This window comes from Aptenodytes patagonicus, chromosome 10 (assembly GCF_965638725.1).
Source record: "Aptenodytes patagonicus chromosome 10, bAptPat1.pri.cur, whole genome shotgun sequence".
Lineage (NCBI taxonomy): Eukaryota > Metazoa > Chordata > Aves > Sphenisciformes > Spheniscidae > Aptenodytes > Aptenodytes patagonicus.
This window is the reverse complement of record NC_134958.1, coordinates 14821642-14842938: the sequence shown is the minus strand read 5'-3', so window position 1 is coordinate 14842938 and position 21297 is coordinate 14821642. Positions and strand designations below refer to the sequence as shown.

The 21297-nt window shown below is 38.0% G+C and overlaps 1 protein-coding gene across 3 annotated transcripts in view; it reads left to right on the top strand.

Annotated features, from left to right (window-relative positions):
- The window catches only part of CTDSPL2 (CTD small phosphatase like 2), a 44696-nt gene that overhangs the window by 6819 nt on the left and 16580 nt on the right, over positions 1-21297 (top strand). The window contains exons 1-6 of one of the 3 annotated variants that reach the window (XM_076348168.1): positions 11838-11882; positions 12431-12453; positions 14096-14243; positions 14530-14738; positions 18667-18805; positions 20953-21102. In XM_076348168.1, coding sequence (XP_076204283.1) covers positions 14547-14738; positions 18667-18805; positions 20953-21102 — 481 coding nt within the window. In that variant the 5' untranslated portion in view covers positions 11838-11882; positions 12431-12453; positions 14096-14243; positions 14530-14546. Of the gene's footprint in view, positions 1-11737; positions 11883-12430; positions 12454-14095; positions 14244-14529; positions 14739-18666; positions 18806-20952; positions 21103-21297 lie in introns of those variants that run through there. The other 2 variants (XM_076348166.1, XM_076348167.1) reach the window with 2 other exon arrangements.

Here is a 21297-nt window from a genome sequence, read left to right as displayed (position 1 = left end):
GTCAATTAACATAACGGGGTTCCAAACCATAAAATAGTTTAAGATTAGAAAATAAACATTTGTCATCAGTGGTCCATGCTTTCAAAATGAACAAGTTACTTCAAGAAGATTGCTCTTTGCTCTTTCTCCTCTTTATGTATTTTCTGTTCCCTTTTAGTTTAGGTGGTATAAGGTTAGAGGAATATGTGTAGCTGTTAATGTGCCATTTACTTTGTTGCTGGCAATTTGAAAGGCTCTGTGCCTGCATTTGCAGATACCTGGTATTTTGTCAGAATTACTAGGGTAAAGGGCTTTTTTTTTGTTTGTTTGATGGTTTAGTTTTATTTTTAAACTAAAGTAACTATGCTGATAAAGCCACTACTGTTACATCAGCTTACTCAGAGTGTTGTCAGTCTTCATCTGTATTGTCAAATAGGGTGGTGCAATAGGAACAGACCCGTAGAATGAGTCTGTTGAGGACTTGATGTCCATGTTGTTTGCATTTCTGGAGGTTTTAGCTCGGTCTGGTCCTGTGTCCTTTAGTGGTTGAAGTGTATCTTCCAGTTTAGTTTCAGAGGACTCCAGTTGGTACGCTCTGAGACTGCTTTGTTGTGTGAACCGAAGCACTATAAATGGGATGATGAGAAGATCTGTTTCAAAAGCTCATGATAGTTTCAGATACAAACTAAAAAACTGGTGCGGATTTATGTTAAGCAATATCTTGCCTTATGAGAGGGCAGAAGATGCCATGCTACTTTTAAAGTTTTTGTTTGTGTTAAGCTCTTTGTGAAAGGAGTGAGAAGCACATGGCAGTTGATAGAAGAATGGACAAATCTGATGTGAAAAGGCTGTAAAAGAGGGTTAAGAGCCTTCAGTCAACCATCAGAGGATAGAAGCAAATCACGTAAAATCCGCACAGAGCTTTCTGAATGTCTGAACAGATGCTTTTTCACCTGTTACTTGAGTTCCATAGCTTAGCTCTACTCTTTTCCCTGTGGCTAGATGGACACTCCTCATCTGCTTCTGCACAAAGTCTGCTGAATTAACTTGGTTTGCAATAGATGGTTGTTTAAACTAATCTGGGTGGACTTTGTTTATCGTCTGTGTTCAAAGAGAGTTTAAAAAACTAAGTTCTGTTTTATAACATATGATACTGAAAGGATGAGAAGAGAATGATTATTTTTTTTTGCCACTTTAATGTGCAGGTTTTTAAATATTACTCTGTAGGAGTTTTGGTCCACTGTAGTGCTCGGGGACAAAAGGTGTTAACCACTTACATGAATGGTGTGCTTAGCATTTTTCTTCAAACTCTATTTCTGGGTTATTTTATTGTCATAAGTGTCATAAATGAAGATTCTTCTTAACGAGATAATCACGAGCACAAACTAAAATAATCCAGTTAGTTATATGTTGTTTCTTGAACAGCAGAATTGATGTCTGTTTTCCCACAGACTCTTATTCTTCTGTGCCTTCCAGCCCTCTCATCTCCTGTAATACCTCCAGACTCTCTATCCACAGCATTTCAAGTATCCCCACCTCCAGTCACAGTATCTCCTATTTGCTCGCCCTCCTGGTGCCTGAAGTGCCTACGCTGGGTTTGCTTGCTGGCTGAGCTGGAAGCAGAATGCATGGTTGTTCATTCGCTGCCCTGTCTCTGCTGAGGAGCTGACCTTTATTTCAGAGGTAGGCTAGGAAAGGAGACAATGTAGAGTGTGTTTGTGTGTAGCCAGGGTGGATGTGGGGTAAGGACTGGGCTGTGGCCATCTTTTGCTTATTGGGGATGCTAAAAGGGTGCGTCTTACCTGCTTAGCTCTTGATTTTCAGAAAACTTGTAGGAACTTAGTATGTTTGAAATTTCTCTCCCTCTGTGAAACTGGGTTGATATTGGTCAGAGGGTTCCACATTTGCCAGGGGAGGACTCATAGACACACAGACGGTTATGGGCAGTGCAATTGTATAAGCCTTATTTTCTCTAGAAACCAGGCTGTAAAATATCAACTGTAATAGAAAAAGCATATCAATGTTTATGCTAAAGAATACAGCCCTTCAAAGAGTACATTAAGCAAATGAAACCCATGACATAAAATACTGTTGCTTTAAAAATTTGTGACCGGATGGTCTTTGTTAAAATAACATGCCAGAAAATAAAAGGAAAATTTTAAACCTGAATAGTTTCAATGATCACATCAACAAAAAAACCAGCCTCAAGGCTGATACTGGAGCAGCAGGGGCTGTGGTTCCACAGCAGCTTAGAACAGTCTCTTTGCTGCTACAGTCCCACTGACCAGTCAGTGAAATGGGCCAGGATGTGTTCCTTGGCCTTGAGAGCAAGTGGTGTGACACAGGTTGCATCCTGCCAGCTAGGCGCTCTTCCTCCAAACCAGGGTGACCTCCTCTGCCCTGCCTGTAGGGAACAGCCCTCTCCCATGTATTGCTTTGAGCTGTTCCTGAGCACCATCCAGGAGAACGCTGTGCCATTGATACCGTCCGTGACTGTGCCAGAGAGCATGCTGACAGCTAAATGATTGTGTTATGTAGTTATACATGGATGATCACGGTACAGTGCTTTAACCCCATGCCCTGGGCTTGCTGGTTTACTACTATAACTGTCCTTTCCCCTGCCAGGAGTTGCATGTTTTTATTCCACCCCTTGTTCCTGTGATTCTGTGTTGAAACATTTCAGTTCACTAAGCTGGCCTAAAAAAAATGGCTAAATGGAGGGTTAGCCGAGTGCCAAAGCTGCCTCAGGGAGGGTGCAGGAGTATGACAGCAATTAGATTGGCTTAGGCTGTCATGGAGCCACAGCCTGTCAGAGCAGCAAACTCTATCATGCGGGTGAGAGTGAGCTGTGCTGGAGAAGGGGAGGCTGGAAGTCCCTGTGCCAGCTGCTCTGCAAAAACTAACGTCTTGCAACTACATGCTGAAAGGCAGCAAACGGCACAGTCAGTGGAGGAATGAATAGCTCCTTAAATTGACTTTACTGTCAGAGAAAACATCACTGAACTATAGCCTGCCTTTTCTTTCCCTCTCCTCCTACACCCCTCCCCCCCCCACCCCCCCCACCCCCCCGCCTTGGTCATAATGCACAATGAAAAAGTACCTACTGAGCTGGAAGGGATGTAGAGGAAGGAGGTATGGAAATTAGAAAACATTCCTTCTATTTTCATTAAAACGTTTATAAGTATCAAGAATACTCTTCCATGGTTTTGTGAAATTGTTTCTTCAGCACTTCTAGTGAAAAGTATTGTGTGCTCTGTTGTATATATCGAAGGCACAAAGGTGACAACTAACTTTCTTCCAAGTATTTGTTTGATATTTAAGTTAATTTGCATTAAGTTCGGTATTTAAGTTAAATTAGGTCTCCTCAGTATCTGGAAAATTCTCCCAAATTATAATGTAACTGCTTTGTAATGTAATAAATTAACCACTGTCAAGAAGACTTGCATTGCTTTGGAACGTGGCATGGCCATTTCTTATTCTGTGGGATTCCTGATGGAGAGGCTAGGTTTACTCCTGATACCAGGGAACGATTGGAAAAAAAATCCAACTACAATGTAAGCTCACAGGTGGTATCAGCACTTTTTGTTCTTGCAGATTTCTCTGTTTTAAAATACATAGATATGGATTTATGGGACGAGTGTGGAGATTAGGGGACTCTAGCCGCCTCTATTCCGTTCAAATTTACTAGTGTAGCGTATGAATCCATGCCCCATGATACAGATGTGCAACCTCCCTTTTCTCTGACTCAAAAAGTCTCTCAGGTTGCCAGGCATGCTAAAACACTAGCTGATTTTTCACGTTTTTTGTTAAGAATGTAAACCTGTACCATACGGCATCAGTAATGATAGTATTAATACTTCTATAGCTCCTACCTTTTTCTCAAACATAAACTTCCCAAAGTAAGGCACTAGACAAACACTGTCTTCTCACTCAACAGAGCAATTCCCTGCTTGTTTACAGAGCCATATCTGCTACTTTACAGCCATAAAGTTATTATTTCGTTACCTCTCATGCATTTTAAAGTGGCAGAGATATGTTAGACCAAACTGGAGGCAATTAGCTTGTAAAATAAATAAGTGGAATTCAGGGTAGAATCAAAGAAGAATGGAAACATTATAGTGTGTATGCAGATCAGTTTTGGCTTACAAAACTTGTGTTGCTGTTGGTAACTTGTGCTTATTATACTTTGTATTATTGGAATATTGACCAGGAACTTCCTATAACTTTCCACTGAGTAGCCAATGAGGCTTGTTTGTTCTTGTGGATTTTTCACCCAAAATAAAATAGGAAAAAAAAATAATGAAAGAAAATAAAATGTGTAAAGTAGCCTCATTGTGATGGAATCAGACAGGTCCCTGAAACTCATTTCAGTTAAGTTTTTGAAACTGAATGAGACTCAAGTTCATAATGTCTTAATATTATGTTTTTAATGTTGTATGTAAAACATACTATCACTCAAAAATTAGTAAAGCTGTTAAAATTTTAGCAGTTATTTTCATATCAGTTTTAACTTAGGTACATGCACAAATTAGCAAATTAATCTGAGACTGAAATTTAAAAGAATGAAGTTTTCCTTGCAAGAAATAGGCCAGAATGGGCTATGAAAAATTCAGGTTTAAATCAGCATGTATATGTAATGGAAAATGTTTAGTTTAATATTTGTACGGACAGTGACTGATAAAAATCTTGACTGTGATGGCATTTTTCCCATTTTAACAACAGAGTTGGTTGATTTCTTATTTTTTATTTTTAAATCAGGAAAGCCAGGTGCGAGAAGAGCATAATAGCAGCCCCTTACAAGGTAGGGAGCACAGTTTAAACTATTTTTAAAGGTTTTGAAGCTATATAGTGCACCAAGGAAAAATGTTTTCTAGAACAATAAGAATCTCATTATCATTATAGAGTTTTTATCCTACAATAAAAATAGTCTGCTATTTTTAAGGCCAAAGGAGCAGCCAAAAACGTTATCTAGCCTTTTAAAAGATAGCAACCTGACAAAGTCCTGTGGAATATGTTGATTGTGGTTCTGATCCCACAGGAAGATTAAGGTGAAGTAGAGCAAGATTAGGTTTTCTGGTGAAGTTAAGCAAAATGCAGCTCTCTTGTCTGTGTAGACCTTGCAAAAATTATTAGCTTCTCGTAACGAACACAGGAGTTACTCCATGGCTTCCACAGTCCAACACAGACTTACTTGGGCTTATTAATCTTGATTTTTTTGGTTTGGGTTTTTTTTTTTTTAATTAAAAAGATAACTAATATGGATGAGATGAACAATTAAAAAAAGTAACTCATTAGGATTTTTTTGTGGTCAGACAACATCCTGGAAGGTCTGTTCAGGAAGTGTTTAGCAACCTGTCTATACCACGGGTTGTAACAAGAGGGAGATGACTTCCAAAAATAGGCTCCCTATGTGCCTAGCAGCGTGGATTAAATGTCCAGAGAGCCTAATATGTCTAAAGACAGCTGGTCTGTTCCAGAATCTCAACGGGAACAGTGCTGGTTCTAGTGGAATTTGTTAGCCGCTCGTTTAAAACTCGAGCACTGCAAACTTACTTCAAAATGTCTCAGCTATTGGTGAGCTCCACAGTATCTGAAGATGACTAATGTAACATTCTTACCTGGGCAACACCAGAGATTGTAAATAATATCTTCCTTCGGCAACAGATTTTGGGGTTCTGTTCTGAGATTAACTCTTCCATGATTAACCCAGCTCTCCATTTTTCTTTGTTGGTTAGTAGCCTGACCCAAACTGAAAAGACTGAATTAATTACAAGCGCGTACCCTCAGTCACAAAGAGAAAAATGTCTTGGCCTGGAGGGAATAAACTTTCAGTTCCAAACGCATATAGTATAATCAAAACAAAGCCTCACTAGCAAAGCAATGGCAAAACAATGGTGCCTAGAAATATGATTGCTAGAGCAGAAAAATAAAGTAACAGAAAATCTATTTTCTGTTAATGCCAATTATAAAAAGCTGCCTTCATTCTTTGGCAAAATCTTTCTAAGAAAATGTTTCTTTTAGGGGAGATGCTTAAGCTTTGGGAGAGTATGTATGTGAGCCCAGGACGGACGTACTGAGGAATCATGGTTAAAACAAGGGGACCGAAGCCCAGGGTTTTTGAGCGTGATTTTATTTTAGGTCAAAATGACTTAGTAACCTGAAAGATACGGAGGAGAATAAAAGGTGTTTTCAATGAAACAAGGAAAATCTAGAGGTGCCATTTGCTTTGTCTTTGATAGTTACAATTGCTAGCTATTGTTTTGATGGCACTTGTGATTCCTTTATACATTTAGCCAGATTTCATAACCAAGCACCAACATTTGAATAGTACATATTGTGTGTTTTGCTGTTTTTATAAATCATTGTCTTTTTATTTTGCTTTTACCTACGCTATACTAGCACTACTTCCAGACTTCTTTGAATCATGGTTTCCTAGTTAATAGTTGTCTCTCTAGGAGGCAGTTGCAGAAAAACACACTTGAAGATTTGCGAAGAGTGACAAGTAATACAGTATGTTGCAAAATATAAAATACATCAGCTGGAATAACATGAAATTGTAGTAATTTTCTAGGGCAGGAAAATAAGTTGGTTAAAGAAAGGTCAAGAGTCTTTGAGAGGGGAAAAGTCTCAACGTCTTTGAACTAACAAAAAGCATTTCCTTACAGTTTGTAAAGTGCTTTGGGGCCTGTCTGGATGAAAGACTTTATAAGTCATTTTCCTTGACTTTGTTGTGAGTCCAGACAGGTATATCATTACACTAGGGTTATCACTTGTCCCATATTTCTTTCTCCCTCCCCCCGCCCCAGGCACAGGCTTATCAACTTTTTGTCCATTTCCCATGGTGACTCAGGCTTCCTTGTACGCTAGCATAAGATCTTCGGTTTCTTGAAAGCGTCACTAGTACCATATGAATGGACTTCAGGCAGCTCAATGAACACGTCTTCTCATTGGGATGTTTCTTCATACTTGAAATCTGGGTCACATCGCAGTAATGAAATGTGCTGCCAAAATCTGACAACAAAATATGACTGGTATTATTTGTTTAAAAGGAAATTAAAGAAAACATTTGTTCTTGGTTCCTCTTTCTGTGGATCTGCCCACTGTGATCCAGCTTGTATGTCCAGAAATATTGGAATGAAATGAACGCATTTTCTCAGCAGCGAGGTCTGCGTTATCTGAGCTGGTTGATTGTGGGACACTGAACCCGCCGCTGGTAGCTCACAAATTCAAACCCAGGCATCAGTTGTCACAGCTGTTAAATTTGGTGACAGTTCACAGCTTTGTGTGTGTTGGTCACGTATCCATCTATATCTACAACATAAACAGCATGCATTGACACCCTTGCTCAAAATCTAAAAAAAAAAGGAAAAATTTTACCGCCGCCTTGGCTTTATGTAAAAAATGTTTCAAGAAATGCTGTGGAAGTAATGCAGGAAGAATATTGTGGTTGTTAAAATCAGATATATTCCACAAAATTTTTCAGTACACTTTGTTTTGCAGTGTGAATTTCTCATACTCACTGGTCATCAGCTCCATGATGGCAAAAACTAATGTATGGGCACAGTTACTCTGAGAGAAGGGAGCATTTTTTGGCTTAATTCTGTCATTTGGAAGGGAAGGGTACTGTGGCAACAGAAAAAAAAATTATTTCAACATAGGCTGTGTCCACAATAGGAACTTAATATAATCTATAGCAGCAGAAGCTCTGTTGTGAAAAAAAGGTTGAGAATCCCAACATAGCTGACACAAGTTTCATCCTTTCCTCTTCTCTTACTATCTCACCTCTTAGGAGAAGCTCATGGTCTCCCTTCCGACGCCATGGAGGGCGGCCAGGTAGGTTCGCAAGCTCTCTCCAGCTCTGTACATCCCCCTTCTGTGGTGTTGGGGAGAGCATGATATTCTGTGAGATCCAATGAGGATTTGTAGCATCTGTGTGATCTGCCTGGGAAAGACCTGGGCATTACATTTGAATGCAAGAGAAATTGATGAGATAGAAAAAAACCCAAATAAATAAAAAAAAAAAAAAAATTCACCTAATATGTTCCTGTCACTCACCAAGTTACACTCCTCAAGTGTCTTCAGTTGTCCTAATCCTCTAGAGCTCTTCTGGTGTTCAGGCTTGGAATATATAGTTTCAGTGGTGGCAACTCAGTGTTGCTACTGAGTGCCAAATTAAATGTAGAAATCATTCAACACTATAATTTAAAATTTTCTTGTCAGTTATCTCTTCCTATTGTTCATCACTATTGTTCTTTTACCATCTTAAACTTTTTCCTGTATCAAAAAGCCTTAAACCCTGTAATTATATGTGCCTCACCTAATTTTTCTTTTAATATTTTTGGGAAAAACAGATAAAACAATAGTACCGTATGTGGTGGGAAAAGAAATCATTCCTAACTGAAAATTTCATGGAGGTATGCTCTTATTTAGAAATATGAGTCATTCACAGGAATTTCTTTCCTGTAGGTACACTGTACCTGTGCCATGGAATAACAACAGTATTTACAGGATAGTGAGCCTGACAATTTAATGTGTGGGGACTCAGGAAAATGGGGAATTTATTGCAGCTGTAGCTCGTTCCGCTGCTGCTTTTTAATAGCTCCTTCATTTCTTATTTTCCTGTCTCACAAGTTGTTTAATGAGAATTCCACTTAGTCCCTCTTCACCATGTATTTCTATTCTGAAGAATGAGGTTTTCCTTTTTCTTTTTTCCTTTTTTCCCCCACTTTCTGGGTTTATTATAGACACAAAAGGAATTCAAGAAAGAAGGGTTTTTTGAGTTTAAAATATGACACGTATACAGTGCAGAAACATGGCTTGAGTCTTTAGAAGTTCAGTATATTTGCTGTTAATGTATTTAGTTGACTTCGGGTTTATGATGTTGCAGTAATACTTTAGTACCAACTTTTCACGAGGTGAAGGAATTACGCTATTGCCAGAGAGAGGATTTTGAGCTGCAAGCTCCTGAAAGAGAATCTGCTGAGAAGAGAATTAAAGTACAAAAATTGCTTAGGATTGTTTAGTGCAATCCAACATGTAACTGACTGTACAACTGTTCGATTTTGGTCTTAGTGCACCTCTCTGGCACAACCGAGGTCTTGACTGAATGTGGCTAAGTGAGATACTTGGTTACACAGTCACTTAGTCAGGCTCTTTGCTGAATGGCACGCTGTGGTGAAATCCGAATTGTACATGTCGAGGAAGGAAATTCACATACATGTTTAGACTTGATTATTTTGACTGAGAGAGTGTGTTAAGTATTGTAGTCTGGTTTATGCTTGTTTCAGAAAAGAAACACGAATATAATTCAAGTAAAAGCTGTCCCCTGCCAAATGTATCGAGCATTAGGAAAGCAAATTTCTGTCAATGAGAGGATTGTAGGTAACTGTTGTTAAGTCCATTAGAGATATTTATAACCCCGGGCTTGATACCCAGGGTGTGAAATAAGCCAAAGAACTCTCTGGCAATAGTGTACAGATTAGTTGAATGGTTCCTTGCTGGATAAATACATACTCACCATTGACAAACATTAAATTGGTTCATCTTTTGTCTGCCTAATATTTGTTTCAGTTCTAGAAAAATCAGGCAGCTTGTAAGATAGCGAATTTTAAGTAATATTTTCATTTTCAAATTGGAATTTCACTAGTTGTCAGTCGTCTTTCAATGTTTTACAATTTTGTCTAATTCCTTTTTACACACATTTGTTTTTCGTATAGTCTTGTTTAATTCCTACCCAGGAAATAGCAGTCATCTTAGATTTCTCACCAGAATATTTTAAAAGACTGCTGTTTTATAGTCAGGTTGCAGGATGTTTTCCAGTTTTTCAAAATGTATAAGTAACATTTTAATGAATGTGGTTTACATCTTTGAATATACTAAAACCTATTATATTTTAGTGTTCACTTACCTAATTTCTAATTCCCCATGGTAAATGGTTATCCACTGTCAATCAAACACTTGAATTAGTTCAGCGTAACTCTCTTCTTACCTTTCAGAGTTTTCTGAACGAGGTAAATGAGAATGAAGAATCTCACTTGTGTATATATTTATATACTCAACATATGTATTTTAGGGAGTCCTGACTATTTCAGTTCTGCGTAATACACCCTTTCCAGAGAGTTCATAGCACAGGTGATGGAAAATTAGTTTCTGTAATTGGGTTAACTTGAGACCACAGTCATGAGTGGCACAAAAGCATTATTGTATAGAAAAGGCTTAAGAACAGCAGCGCTCAGGCTCAAGCTTTGGTGTTAGGTTAGAGTATCCTCTTCTTGTGCTCTACAGAGCCTCTGGACAGGCTGAATTGATGAGCTGAAGCCGATTGTATGAGGTTCAACAAGGACAAGTGCCGGGTCCTGCACTTCGGCCACAACAACCCCATGCAGCGCTACAGGCTTGGGGAAGAGTGGCTGGAAAGCTGCCTGTCAGAAAAGGACCTGGGGGTGTTGGTCGACAGCCGGCTGAACATGAGCCAGCAGTGTGCCCAGGTGGCCAAGGCGGCCAATGGCATCCTGGCCTGTGTCAGAAATAGTGTGGCCAGCAGGAGGAGGGAAGTGATCGTGCCCCTGTACTCGGCACTGGTGAGGCCGCACCTCGAATACTGTGTTCAGTTTTGGGCCCCCCACTACAAGAAGGACGTCGAGGTGCTGGAGCGTGTCCAGAGAAGGGCAACGAGGCTGGTGAGGGGTCTGGAGAACAAGTGTTATGAGGAGCGGCTGAGGGAACTGGGGTTGTTTAGCCTGGAGAAAAGGGGGCTGAGGGGAGACCTCATCGCTCTCTACAACTACCTGAAAGGAGGTTGTAGCGAGGTGGGGGTTGGTCTCTTCTCCCAAGTAACAAGCGATAGGACGAGAGGAAATGGCCTCAAGTTGCACCAGGGGAGGTTTAGATTGGACATGAGGAAAAAAATTCTTTACTGAAAGAGTGGTTAAACATTGGACCAGGCTGCCCAGGGAAGTGGTGGAGTCCCCATCCCTGGAGGTATTTAAAAGACGAGTAGATGAGGCACTTAGGGACATGGTTTAGTGGTGGACTTGGTAGCATTAGGTTAAAGATTGGACTCTGTGATCTTAAGGGTCTTTTCCAACCTAAATGATCCCGTGATGGCATTGGCAGATGTCACAGAGATCAGGGAATTCTTGGACTGCAGTTGATGAGACTGACTGCATTCCATACCGCTTGCTTGGTGCTTGGCTTCACGCACGCACTGCCTACCTGTTTGTTCCAAGACATCAGGGCCACTTTGAATCCTGTGCTCTGTCACAGTGAGTACTCTGGGAGTGGAGCCTCTAGTGACTCCCAGCTTCCCTCCATCCATCTTTGGACTTCTGTCCTATTCAGCTCTCCAAAATACACCAGCTCAGTAGGCTGTGTGATGTATAGCTATATCACTCACAAGGTGTGCTGTGTTCTTCTCCAGCGCCTGCTCTGTTGCATTACTCGGATGCCCATTGATTCCCTTTGTAAACTGATTTAACTGGCATAAAAGTGAAGTTTGATTTGGGGTGGGTTTTTTTTCCCCCCATTAGCTCAGTGAGCTGGCCTGGTCTCTGGGGAGGAGACAAGCTCTGAAATGAATGTGGGAAAGAAATGAGGAGGGAGCAGGAGCAAGAGCAAGCCACTAGGTTCCCTCATGTCATCCTGCCATATCTTAAAGTACCTTTGAGAAGTTTGCTCTGATGATTACATATTCTTGTGCCTTTTTTCCTTTATCTTTCTGATTTTATTCCCCTTTTACCACTTCTCCTCAACTTCTCAGCATGAACATGTTTCCTGTACCCAAGGGACCGTCATGGGTATAGGCTGCCTCGTTGCTCTGTTCCTGTTCCTGGCTTCCAGGGCTTCCTGGCGGGAAGGATTGCAAACAAAAATCCATTCAACCTGTGGAATACAAAAAAAGAATGGTTAGTCATTCTGGATGGCATAGGGCTGGCTGGCTGGCATGTCAGAGATGTGAAGGAGCCTAGCATGCTGGGGCTGTTGATACCCATTTGAAACCAACTGAAGCTGGGATGGTTGAAGCGTTTATGACTCTGCTGTCTGCACCCCTTCTCTGCTCACTTCTCTGTCCTAGAGATTGCTGTCTGTGCTCTAACATGTGTCTCCTTGCAATATACAGATTGAGGAGTTTCAGAGAGTTATAATTCAACCAAATTAATTCCTAAACAGGTTAAGACTGCTAATAAAATTCCCTTTTCAAAGCATGAAAGGACTAGAGCTCCTTGGAGAGTTTTAAGAATATTTTTAACATGGCAAAACAGTGTTGTTTAACTTCATTCCAACAAATTGCTAACTATTTAACTTGAAACACTGATATATTTAAACTATTTGGTTTAAAAGTTTAATGGCCATTTTCTGTCTCAGGCTGTATTTCCTGCAACAGTTGTGAATTAGTTCATCTCCCACATACAAGAACACTGAGAAACCTTAAATGTAATTGTTCTTTTTTCAGCCGCCTAGGATAACATGATTTTGGTAAGTCATACTAACTTAAAGTACATGATTTAATCCACACAGTGTTGATAAAAAATAATGCTTTCCTCAATATTTCTGAAGTGAAAACACATTACATGTTTTAAGGTATCTTTGGACCATCCTGTCCATTGATGTTTGATAATTTCTTCAATTTTATAATTAGGTCCTCCTGATTTGTACAGAAGTACAATAGGAGCATATGTTTATTGTTGTGGATCCTTCCCACCATAAATCATACCCAAAAAATTAATCTGGCAGCAGTTTGTAAGAAAAAAAAATCGAGATGCAAGTTCTGATAACAGGCATATTTATTTTACATCTTTGTATAAGAATATTATTTTTATGTTTTTATTTTTCTAGTGGCAAGGAGTAGGAACAGAAAACTGGATTAAAGTCTTTGGGGATTTTTTTTCATTATTTCTCTGCATTACTTTTTTCCACATACAGTAGATTCTTTTAAACGAAATGCAAATTTTATTGCAAATAATAATAATAATGAAAGGATACTCTCATGGACTCAGAGTTTTAATGCTTCTGTTACTAGAGGGCACAAGATTATAAGGAACCAGTTTTTATAAATTTAGGCTACAGTTTCTGTTGTCTTTCCTCAAACCTCACATATCAGTCCACTTCTGCTGTAGTTACTTCAGTCATTTAAGAATCTTGACTTGTCCTTTTCCTGTCTGTAAACAGTTGTTGTATTAACTACTGATGGAAAATGCTGGGCATGTATGTATGAAAAATGAAATCCCATGTTTGCTGGCAGTTCAAACAAATATTATGTGTAACTAAAATATTTCACTCTTGACAATACCAATTGAGTATTTTTTTTGCTAAGCCTTCTAAAAATAGTGTCAGTAGTTATGTTATTCTTCATTAGCTGGAACACCTTTCATTTGACTTTGAGATTTATCTAACTGCGAACAAATGCAACTGTGTACAGTTTTTGGACTGTTTTTGAAAAATATTATCACAGTATTTCTATGTCTGTGAATCATACCAGTGCCACCGCTGCCTTTTCCTAAACAAAGTAGCTGCTGTGACATTACTTATATTTTAAATGTTATAGATTATTTATTCTGTCTATTCAGCAATAAGGTACATGCTAAATGAACTTTAGAAAAGCAGATACTGATTCCTAGCGTGATAAGCAGGGGCTTTTCTTCTCTAAAAAAATGCTTTTTGTCATGACTTCAGCTAGGAAATGGCTATTACTTTCTTACCAGTATTTCTGTGCATTACAACTCAGATGGATTTCTTGCTACTTCTTTTTTCTGCTCCTGATCCAGTATATGCATAATTTTAAGCACGAGTAGTCCCATTCAAATCAACCCAAGTATGAGCTTCGGTCAACTGAAGAAGGCATATCCTTCAGTCCAGAAAAGCAGTTATATTTATGCACAGATTTGACTATACCAGCAGTCCAGTTGAAGGTTGGAGATAAATGGGACACATTCCCTGGAATGGCCTTTTACTCTGCTTTAATAAATATTGCCCTTGCATGGTCTAATCTTATTCCCAAATACAGTTGTATTGAAGATCAATCTTAGGTTCCTTTGTTGAGCTGCTATATCCTCACCCATATTGAATGCATAGTCTCATTTGTGATTTCTTCTTCTGTGAACACTTGACACGAATTTAGATTTATGCCTCATCTCAAATTTAATGTGGAGACTTAAAATGAAGTATTGTGAGGAACAGAGCTGGAAAGGACTGCCTAGGTCATTGAGTCTAGTCATTTGATGCTGAAGACACCAGGCACCATACAATCCTTTTCATCTTAAAAGCAGGTAGATTTTTTTGTTCCTACTACTCAGATTGGAGGGTTATGCAAAAACCTCATTGAACTAATGGTTAGATGTATCCATGGCCAGATTATATTCATCTGTTCTTATGCCAGTGTTATGCTTTAGCTTAAATAGCTCTTCTATTTGATATAAATTAAGCCATATATATATGGATGTAAAAGCTCAGTGCATCAGAACACTGAGAGTCTCATATAATTTTTTGAATTCATGATCTGAAGCTTAAAACATTTCTTCAATGACTAAGTATTCTTGTTTTTTCCTTTTATAGCTTTACATGTGGTACACATGAAAATGAGGCTGAGAACGCGGAAAGCTTCTCAGCAGTCGAATCAAATTCGCACACAACGTGCTTTGAGGGCAAAGAGGAAACATTCGGAGGTGGAAGAGAGCTTACCTGTTGGCGGAGGAAAACCACAGAAAAATGAAACTGGCTTGTTGTCTTCAATCAAAAAGTTTATTAAAGGAAGCACACCCAAGGTACACCATCAGTGGGTTTCTTCTTTTGTTTTTTAATTGGGTCATATTCAGTTAAATTTGATTTAAAACCATTTCTATTAAGAATGAATAAACGTGTGTAATGTGGTGGAAGCAAAACATTTTTGTAAAGAATTGGAAGACAAGAAGTACCTGCGATAGTTGTGTCAGGTAACAGATATTTAAAAAAAAAAAAGCAGACTCTCAAACCCTACAGGAGTCAGTTGTAGGCATATTTAAGACAATCCAATAAATCACAGGATTTATGACCTAGGTATTTCTTTGTGAAAATGTTGACTAATAAATTCAGTAGATTTTTAATTTCCATTTTAAGGATTCCTTGAATTTGGAAATTATCAGTACTGGCAACTAAGACAAGCAAGTCTGTAAACATAAATTTGCTGAATATTTTTAGCATTTTTATTCAAAATTGTTTAGGAGTCCCATCAATCAATAAAGGTCAAACCTCTCAAATTCAACCATCATGAAATTGGTACGAGTACTTGGTGTATTATTGCAGTGAACACTGCCCCCGCTTAGTGGATCAAATTCAAACATTGTCAGGGCTAAACCACTAAATCTCATCTGTCTTGATCCAGGCAGAATTCTAAACTTTACTAATCTTCACATGTTAAAACCTGTTGCATGTATGTTTTGAGGGTCAATTATATATATATTACTTTGATAGGCTGAATGTAACCGTGCAATTGCTTCAAAAACCTGTGGGTTTTTTCTGTAAAGGGAGGCCAGTTAAAAAAAAAAACAAACTTCATTCAGCCCCAACAGTCCAGATATTGACATTAACGTAGCTGTAAACTTTAAAGAAGAGTAGCCAAGAAGTCATAACTAAATTAAAATGTATCCCAGATTAACTATATGATAAATGAAAATATGATATAAATTCGGAAGTATTTTCTGGGTTTTGAACTAAGTGTTGAAATGATAATTTTGTAACAAGCTGAAGTTGAAATAATTCTAATTAAAGTAACTGTATATTCTTAAATTGTCAAAAACATAGTGAAATTTAATGTTTTATGGCATGTGTTAATTACCTATCATAGAAACATTGAGGTACCGACAAAGAAATGTTTCAGTAAAAATAAATGGTTAAATCCGCTTACATTTTGTTTTTCATTAAACCAGGACAATTAATCTTTTTACATTCAGCATCTATATTGTAGCTCAGTAGTGCAGCATTTTGGCTGCAAAACCACTGCAACAAAACACTGAAATCTAAGCAAAACATTTTACACTGGAATTTTAAGATAAGGGAAATATGTCTGGTTTTCCTTTCCTTTGTCTCTTTAAGGTCTTGTTAACTTTCTCTTCCCCTCTTCTCTTCCTCTCCCAAATCTTTGGATTACATTTCATTCTTCTTTTTCTTGACAGGTTTTTTAATATAAAATGTCCACATTTTTCTCCGTTTCCTTTCATGTCCTCTCCTGTGCCTGTAGCAGGACTTGGAGTGGTTCCAGTGGCATTAGCATGGCATGATATTGATACTGCTGGGCTATCTTCCAAAGCGCTAATGACTTAACAAAGTAGTCTTGTGGCTGCCATGGAAACGTTACAACTCTTTGAGTGTACGTGTACAACTTGCATAGTAGTTCGTTTATGGGTATGCGAAAATCTAAATCGCCACTGAGGTTATATGGATTTATAGCAATAATGTCTTCATAACAAGTATATCTTGACAATTTCAGTCATAGTCATAGGCCATTTATCTGGTATCGTAAAGAGGTCTTATTAGAAATACTCCTTAAACAAACAAAACCTGAAAAAAACTTCCAGCTGTTTAGTTAGAGAAACCAGAGACTAAAATGTGGCTCTTCGAATGTGGATGGCGATAGGTCTGATCTTGAGGTCTTTTGCTAACTCGCGGCCCCCATGCAAGTCAGCAGTAGTATGGAGCGCACAACAGTATTTGTCATTTACAAAATGACAAATCTGATTTACCAGAAAAACTGATACATGTATGCGTACAGGAAGTACTATTAAAATTTTTAAATGTTAACATTGGAAATACTGTAAGACTTGCTGTTGCAAGTTCCTCTAAACTTGTTCGATTTGGGGGGTTCTAGCACTGTCAGAAACTGCATTGACTCCGAATGTGTTGTCATTACCAGTTTAGGCCATTCCTTAATACATACACGGTTTCTGAAAACAACCTAGAAGCAAAATGTTTACGTCGGTGTGACATTGCCATGTTCCTTATGGCACAATTATTGATAATAATAGGTTATATTGAATTCAATAGATCATAGAATTCAAATAGATTGTTATATAAATACATATAATAGGTATATTTAATTCTGTATCTGTGCAATAAAATTTTCAGTGTATAAACCAAGTAGCACAATAACATCCTATCTAATTTCACCTTTGAATTCTGTTAGCTAGTACAACATGGCCACAGCAGTGTGAGCTTTCCCACGACAGCATGATAGCTCCTCTTCTGGAGGATGAAAGAGATCTCCAGATCTAGTGAATTCTTTGTGCCTCTGCTGATACCATCAGCCAGATTTCCTGTTTCCACTGTAATTTTTTGTAATGTTTCTACACTTGTTTTCCATAAAGCAGAATGAGAGCACAACTCATTTTATGAAGGCCAATGGTAGCTTTTAGAAGTTAATTAATTTCTCTCATTTTTTTTCCCTGGTGTTGAACATTTGAACAAATGACCTAGAAGATGAGATGCCTTACTGTTCTTTTATCAGTTCAGTGAGCCATCCTTTTTCTCTCATTATATGGATTTATGGTATATACAATATTATTAATTCTAAGTGGTAGTAATTACATTGTTCTCACCAAGGTTGTTGGTCAAGGATATTGCCAGTAGGAAGCTTTTGGGATCAGTGGCGTTCACTTGTCTTCTGATATGGATGTCAATACATTTCCATGTTTGTTAGTATTTCTTTTAGCTACTGTACTGTTAGCATGGGCTTTAGATTAATTTTTCTAAAAGATCTATTTACTTTTTTTTTTGGAGCACGCAAATCGTTTTTCTTTTCTTTTTTAAAGATGTGAAACTGCTGCTCCAGAAAGGTAATATTGTAATTCTAAAATTGAAATTTTAATTAACTTTGATATGGTCTGTGGCCTTGTTATTTATTTTGATATTTAATTCAATTTATTTTGCATTGTCTCACACCTTACATTTCAGTGTACTCTGTATGGTCATGCTTTAGATTTAAGATTGCCATTTTGTTAAGTTGTAGTAGGTGCTTTGGGGAAAAAGGGGAAGAAACCTGTCTTAAACATGTGTGCCTACACATATACTCATGCACAGAAAATATGCAAAAATGTTTGGTTCTGTATTATTCATGTAAGTGCCACAGGGAAGAACAGTCAGTTACTTAAAGGTAAGAAGAGTCATTGGGTCACAACCCTTGCTTACGACGTTTTGAACAGCTAAGTTTTGCCATGTACTACCTGATCTGGATTGAATAGCAGCAAGTTATATACTTGTATGCAATTTAGCAAGCCCCTTTATGTAGGGAGCACGGTGGAGAATTTCATACCGGATATTGTTGTGCCGTTTACTTCCTGTATATTTAACAGGCAGAGAAATCAAGTTTCAGATAATTTTAGTTGCCTTGTCTCTACATTTCCCGAACTCCATAGCACTTAAATATTTTATAAATTGGCTATCCCGTGAAATAGTACTTAAAGACAGTTTTTCTACTATAGAAGTTCCAAGTACAGTTTTCTTTCCCAGTACTTTGCTGTCTACCTTGAGTTGTGTCGGTTTAAATGAGTTTAAAATTCCAGCTGGCCAGATATATGTTGGATATTCTGCATCTGGAAGTGGAACAAAAAATAGATCTTTTGTGAAACTTTCTCTAACAGCTAACATTTTCTGGTAGTATTCAGTGGAGAAAAGAGGCACTATTCAGCATGTTTCTTTTTTCCCCCCCTTTTCTATTTTAAGGAAGAAAGAGAAAATCCTGCAAAAAGAAGTAGAATTGAACGGGATATAGATAACAACTTGATTACATCCACACCTCAAACAGGAGAAAAGCCTAATAAACAGATCTCTCGAGTACGACGGAAAAGTCAAATGAATGGAGGTTTGTAAATATTCTAATCGTATGTTGTTGCAGTTGAGTGGTGATTCAGTAGTCTTACAGCTGTTAACTAATGTAGGACATTTCTTCAGTGGTGGAGGTTAAGGGGTTTGTGACTGACCTCAGCGAGAACAAGGCTGAGCTAATAGTAGCAAAATAAGATTTCTAAGACTGTAAGCAACAGTTACGTTACTTCTCAGACACATCCGTTGTATCTTTGTAAGAACAATTCGGATATGTGATCATGACCAGCTATTTTGGAACTAATTTAACTTTTTAATTATTATTCTAAAAAGCCAATGATAATTATTTGATTTAGCTCTTCTCCCATTTTCTCACAAAAAAAGTGAAATATGACTTCCCAACTCCTGACCTTTGTGGAAGTAACCAGGTGTCTTTTAGATATTGAAAGCACTTGTCAAACACATGGACAGGTTTCTGTCATAGAATCATAGGAAAATTTAGATCAGAAGGGACCTCTAAAGGTCACCTGGGCCAGTCCCCCTGCTCCCCTCACAGCAGTGTTGATCCAGCTTGAAGTGAGATCTGGCTTTGGAGTTAGATCGGGCTGTTCAAAGCCTCGTCCAGTCAAGTTTTGAGTATCTCTAAGGATGGAGATTCCACAACCCTGTTCCCTGTGAAAATTTTTTTTGTTAATACCTCTAATAATGATGTGATAAAGTGGTCAATGCCATTTAAAGTATCAGCTGTGGTTCCAAATCTGACTTCAAAAAAAATTTTTTTAGACTTCTTTTCTAAGGAAACAAGACTTAATGTGATTGTGCTGCCTGTCAGTGTTCCTTCATTCTCCATTCCCCCAGTAACTTGAGAATCCATTGTCTGGTTTCTGCCAAGTTTGTCAGCAAGGCGGAGGTCTCAAAGATTTCATAGTCCAACTAGGTTTGCAAAATCGGTAGCTAAGCAGAGGATAAAGCTCCAAATAAGTGACTTCAGTGATGGAAGGGTTACAATGTGAAAGAATTTCCTGTTCGGTTGTTACACAGACATCTGACAACATGGCTTTAGGAGAAATCCCTTTTTCCAGTATTTGCTACTGTTAATTAAGATTTTTGCCTCCTGGAGAGATAACAGATATGTACCCACTTAGTGTGATGCATGCAGACAGTGCTCAAGGTGAAAGAGCAACTGTTGACTTAAATCAAGTGTGTTCTGAGGTACGCACGTAGAGCACACTGAGCCCATGTTACTGTTAGAGCGATACGAAGTTCTTAGTTAAAATATTCCGTATTAGTGAAGGCACTGAGTTGCAGCTGGCACACCCTACGTTTTATATAGAAACGATAGGAAGTGTGAAGTACTTGTGCAGCTCCATCAGGCTCAGCTGACAAAAAGGTTCTCAGCTCATGTGCACAAAATACATTTGCTTACTTCCATATGGACAGACATCTCAAAGACTTGTTACTGTGAAGTAAATAACTTCTCTTTCATTTCAGTCTCAGAACTGTGTCTTGGATCTCAGCCATGAGATGGCAATTTTTAGTTCTAGGATGTACTTTACTGTACATGCACATTTATAGAAAACCTTAATTGTTACGAGTTACGTTCTGTAATGCGAAGATTTATTTAATTCTATGTCCTTTGTTATCTGTGATAACAACTAAAAATTATTTAACTTCATAATTGAATTTATGCATATAGGTGTGTGTGTATATATGTGGAGAATAATAAATTATGGACTTGATCTTGTGAAGTTTGGAGGTTCAGCCTTTGGAGTTCCACTGACACTTTCTCTTGTTTCCATCTAGTGGAGTTCCACTGATACTGACATCTATTTGTTGTGAAAGGTGCACAGCATCTTAAAGTCTGTCTTCCATCATCAAGCCCATTTGAAGGATTTAAATTTCTATTATTTGTTAATCTATAGCATTCTTTATATAAACAATGAGTGCTTCCTAATTTGTAGTGTTAAACTTAAGATGGTGTTGAAAATTGGCATTTTGGTTTTATGTTGATACTAAATTGCTAGCTCTTTTTTTTTTTTAATTAAATACTTAAGCAAATTTTTTTGTCGACCAAGTTGAACCATGAGCAAGAGGGATCTTTCCTATATTGAAAATAACAATAGAAGAGAGGATGTAACTGTGAAAAACAGAAGCATGGTATTATACTTCATAACTTTTCTTTTACAGAAGCTGGAAGTTACGAAATGACAAACCAACATGTAAAGCAAAATGGAAAATTAGAAGATAATCCTGCCACTGGCAGTCCCCCACGAACTACATTACTGGGAACGATATTTTCTCCTGTCTTCAATTTTTTTTCACCAGCAAATAAAAATGGTGAGTATTATTTAAAAAGCCAATAGTATTAAAGCTAAGAATGATAGATTTTTTTTTTTAAAGAAAAAGCTGTTTTGAGCGGCAGTACACTTTTCATTCTGATTTACAGACCAAGAGTTACTACTACCAGATAAAGGGCTCCTTAATTCTTAGAAGGGTTGATCATTAATAGAAGAAGCAATAAATTTATATGCA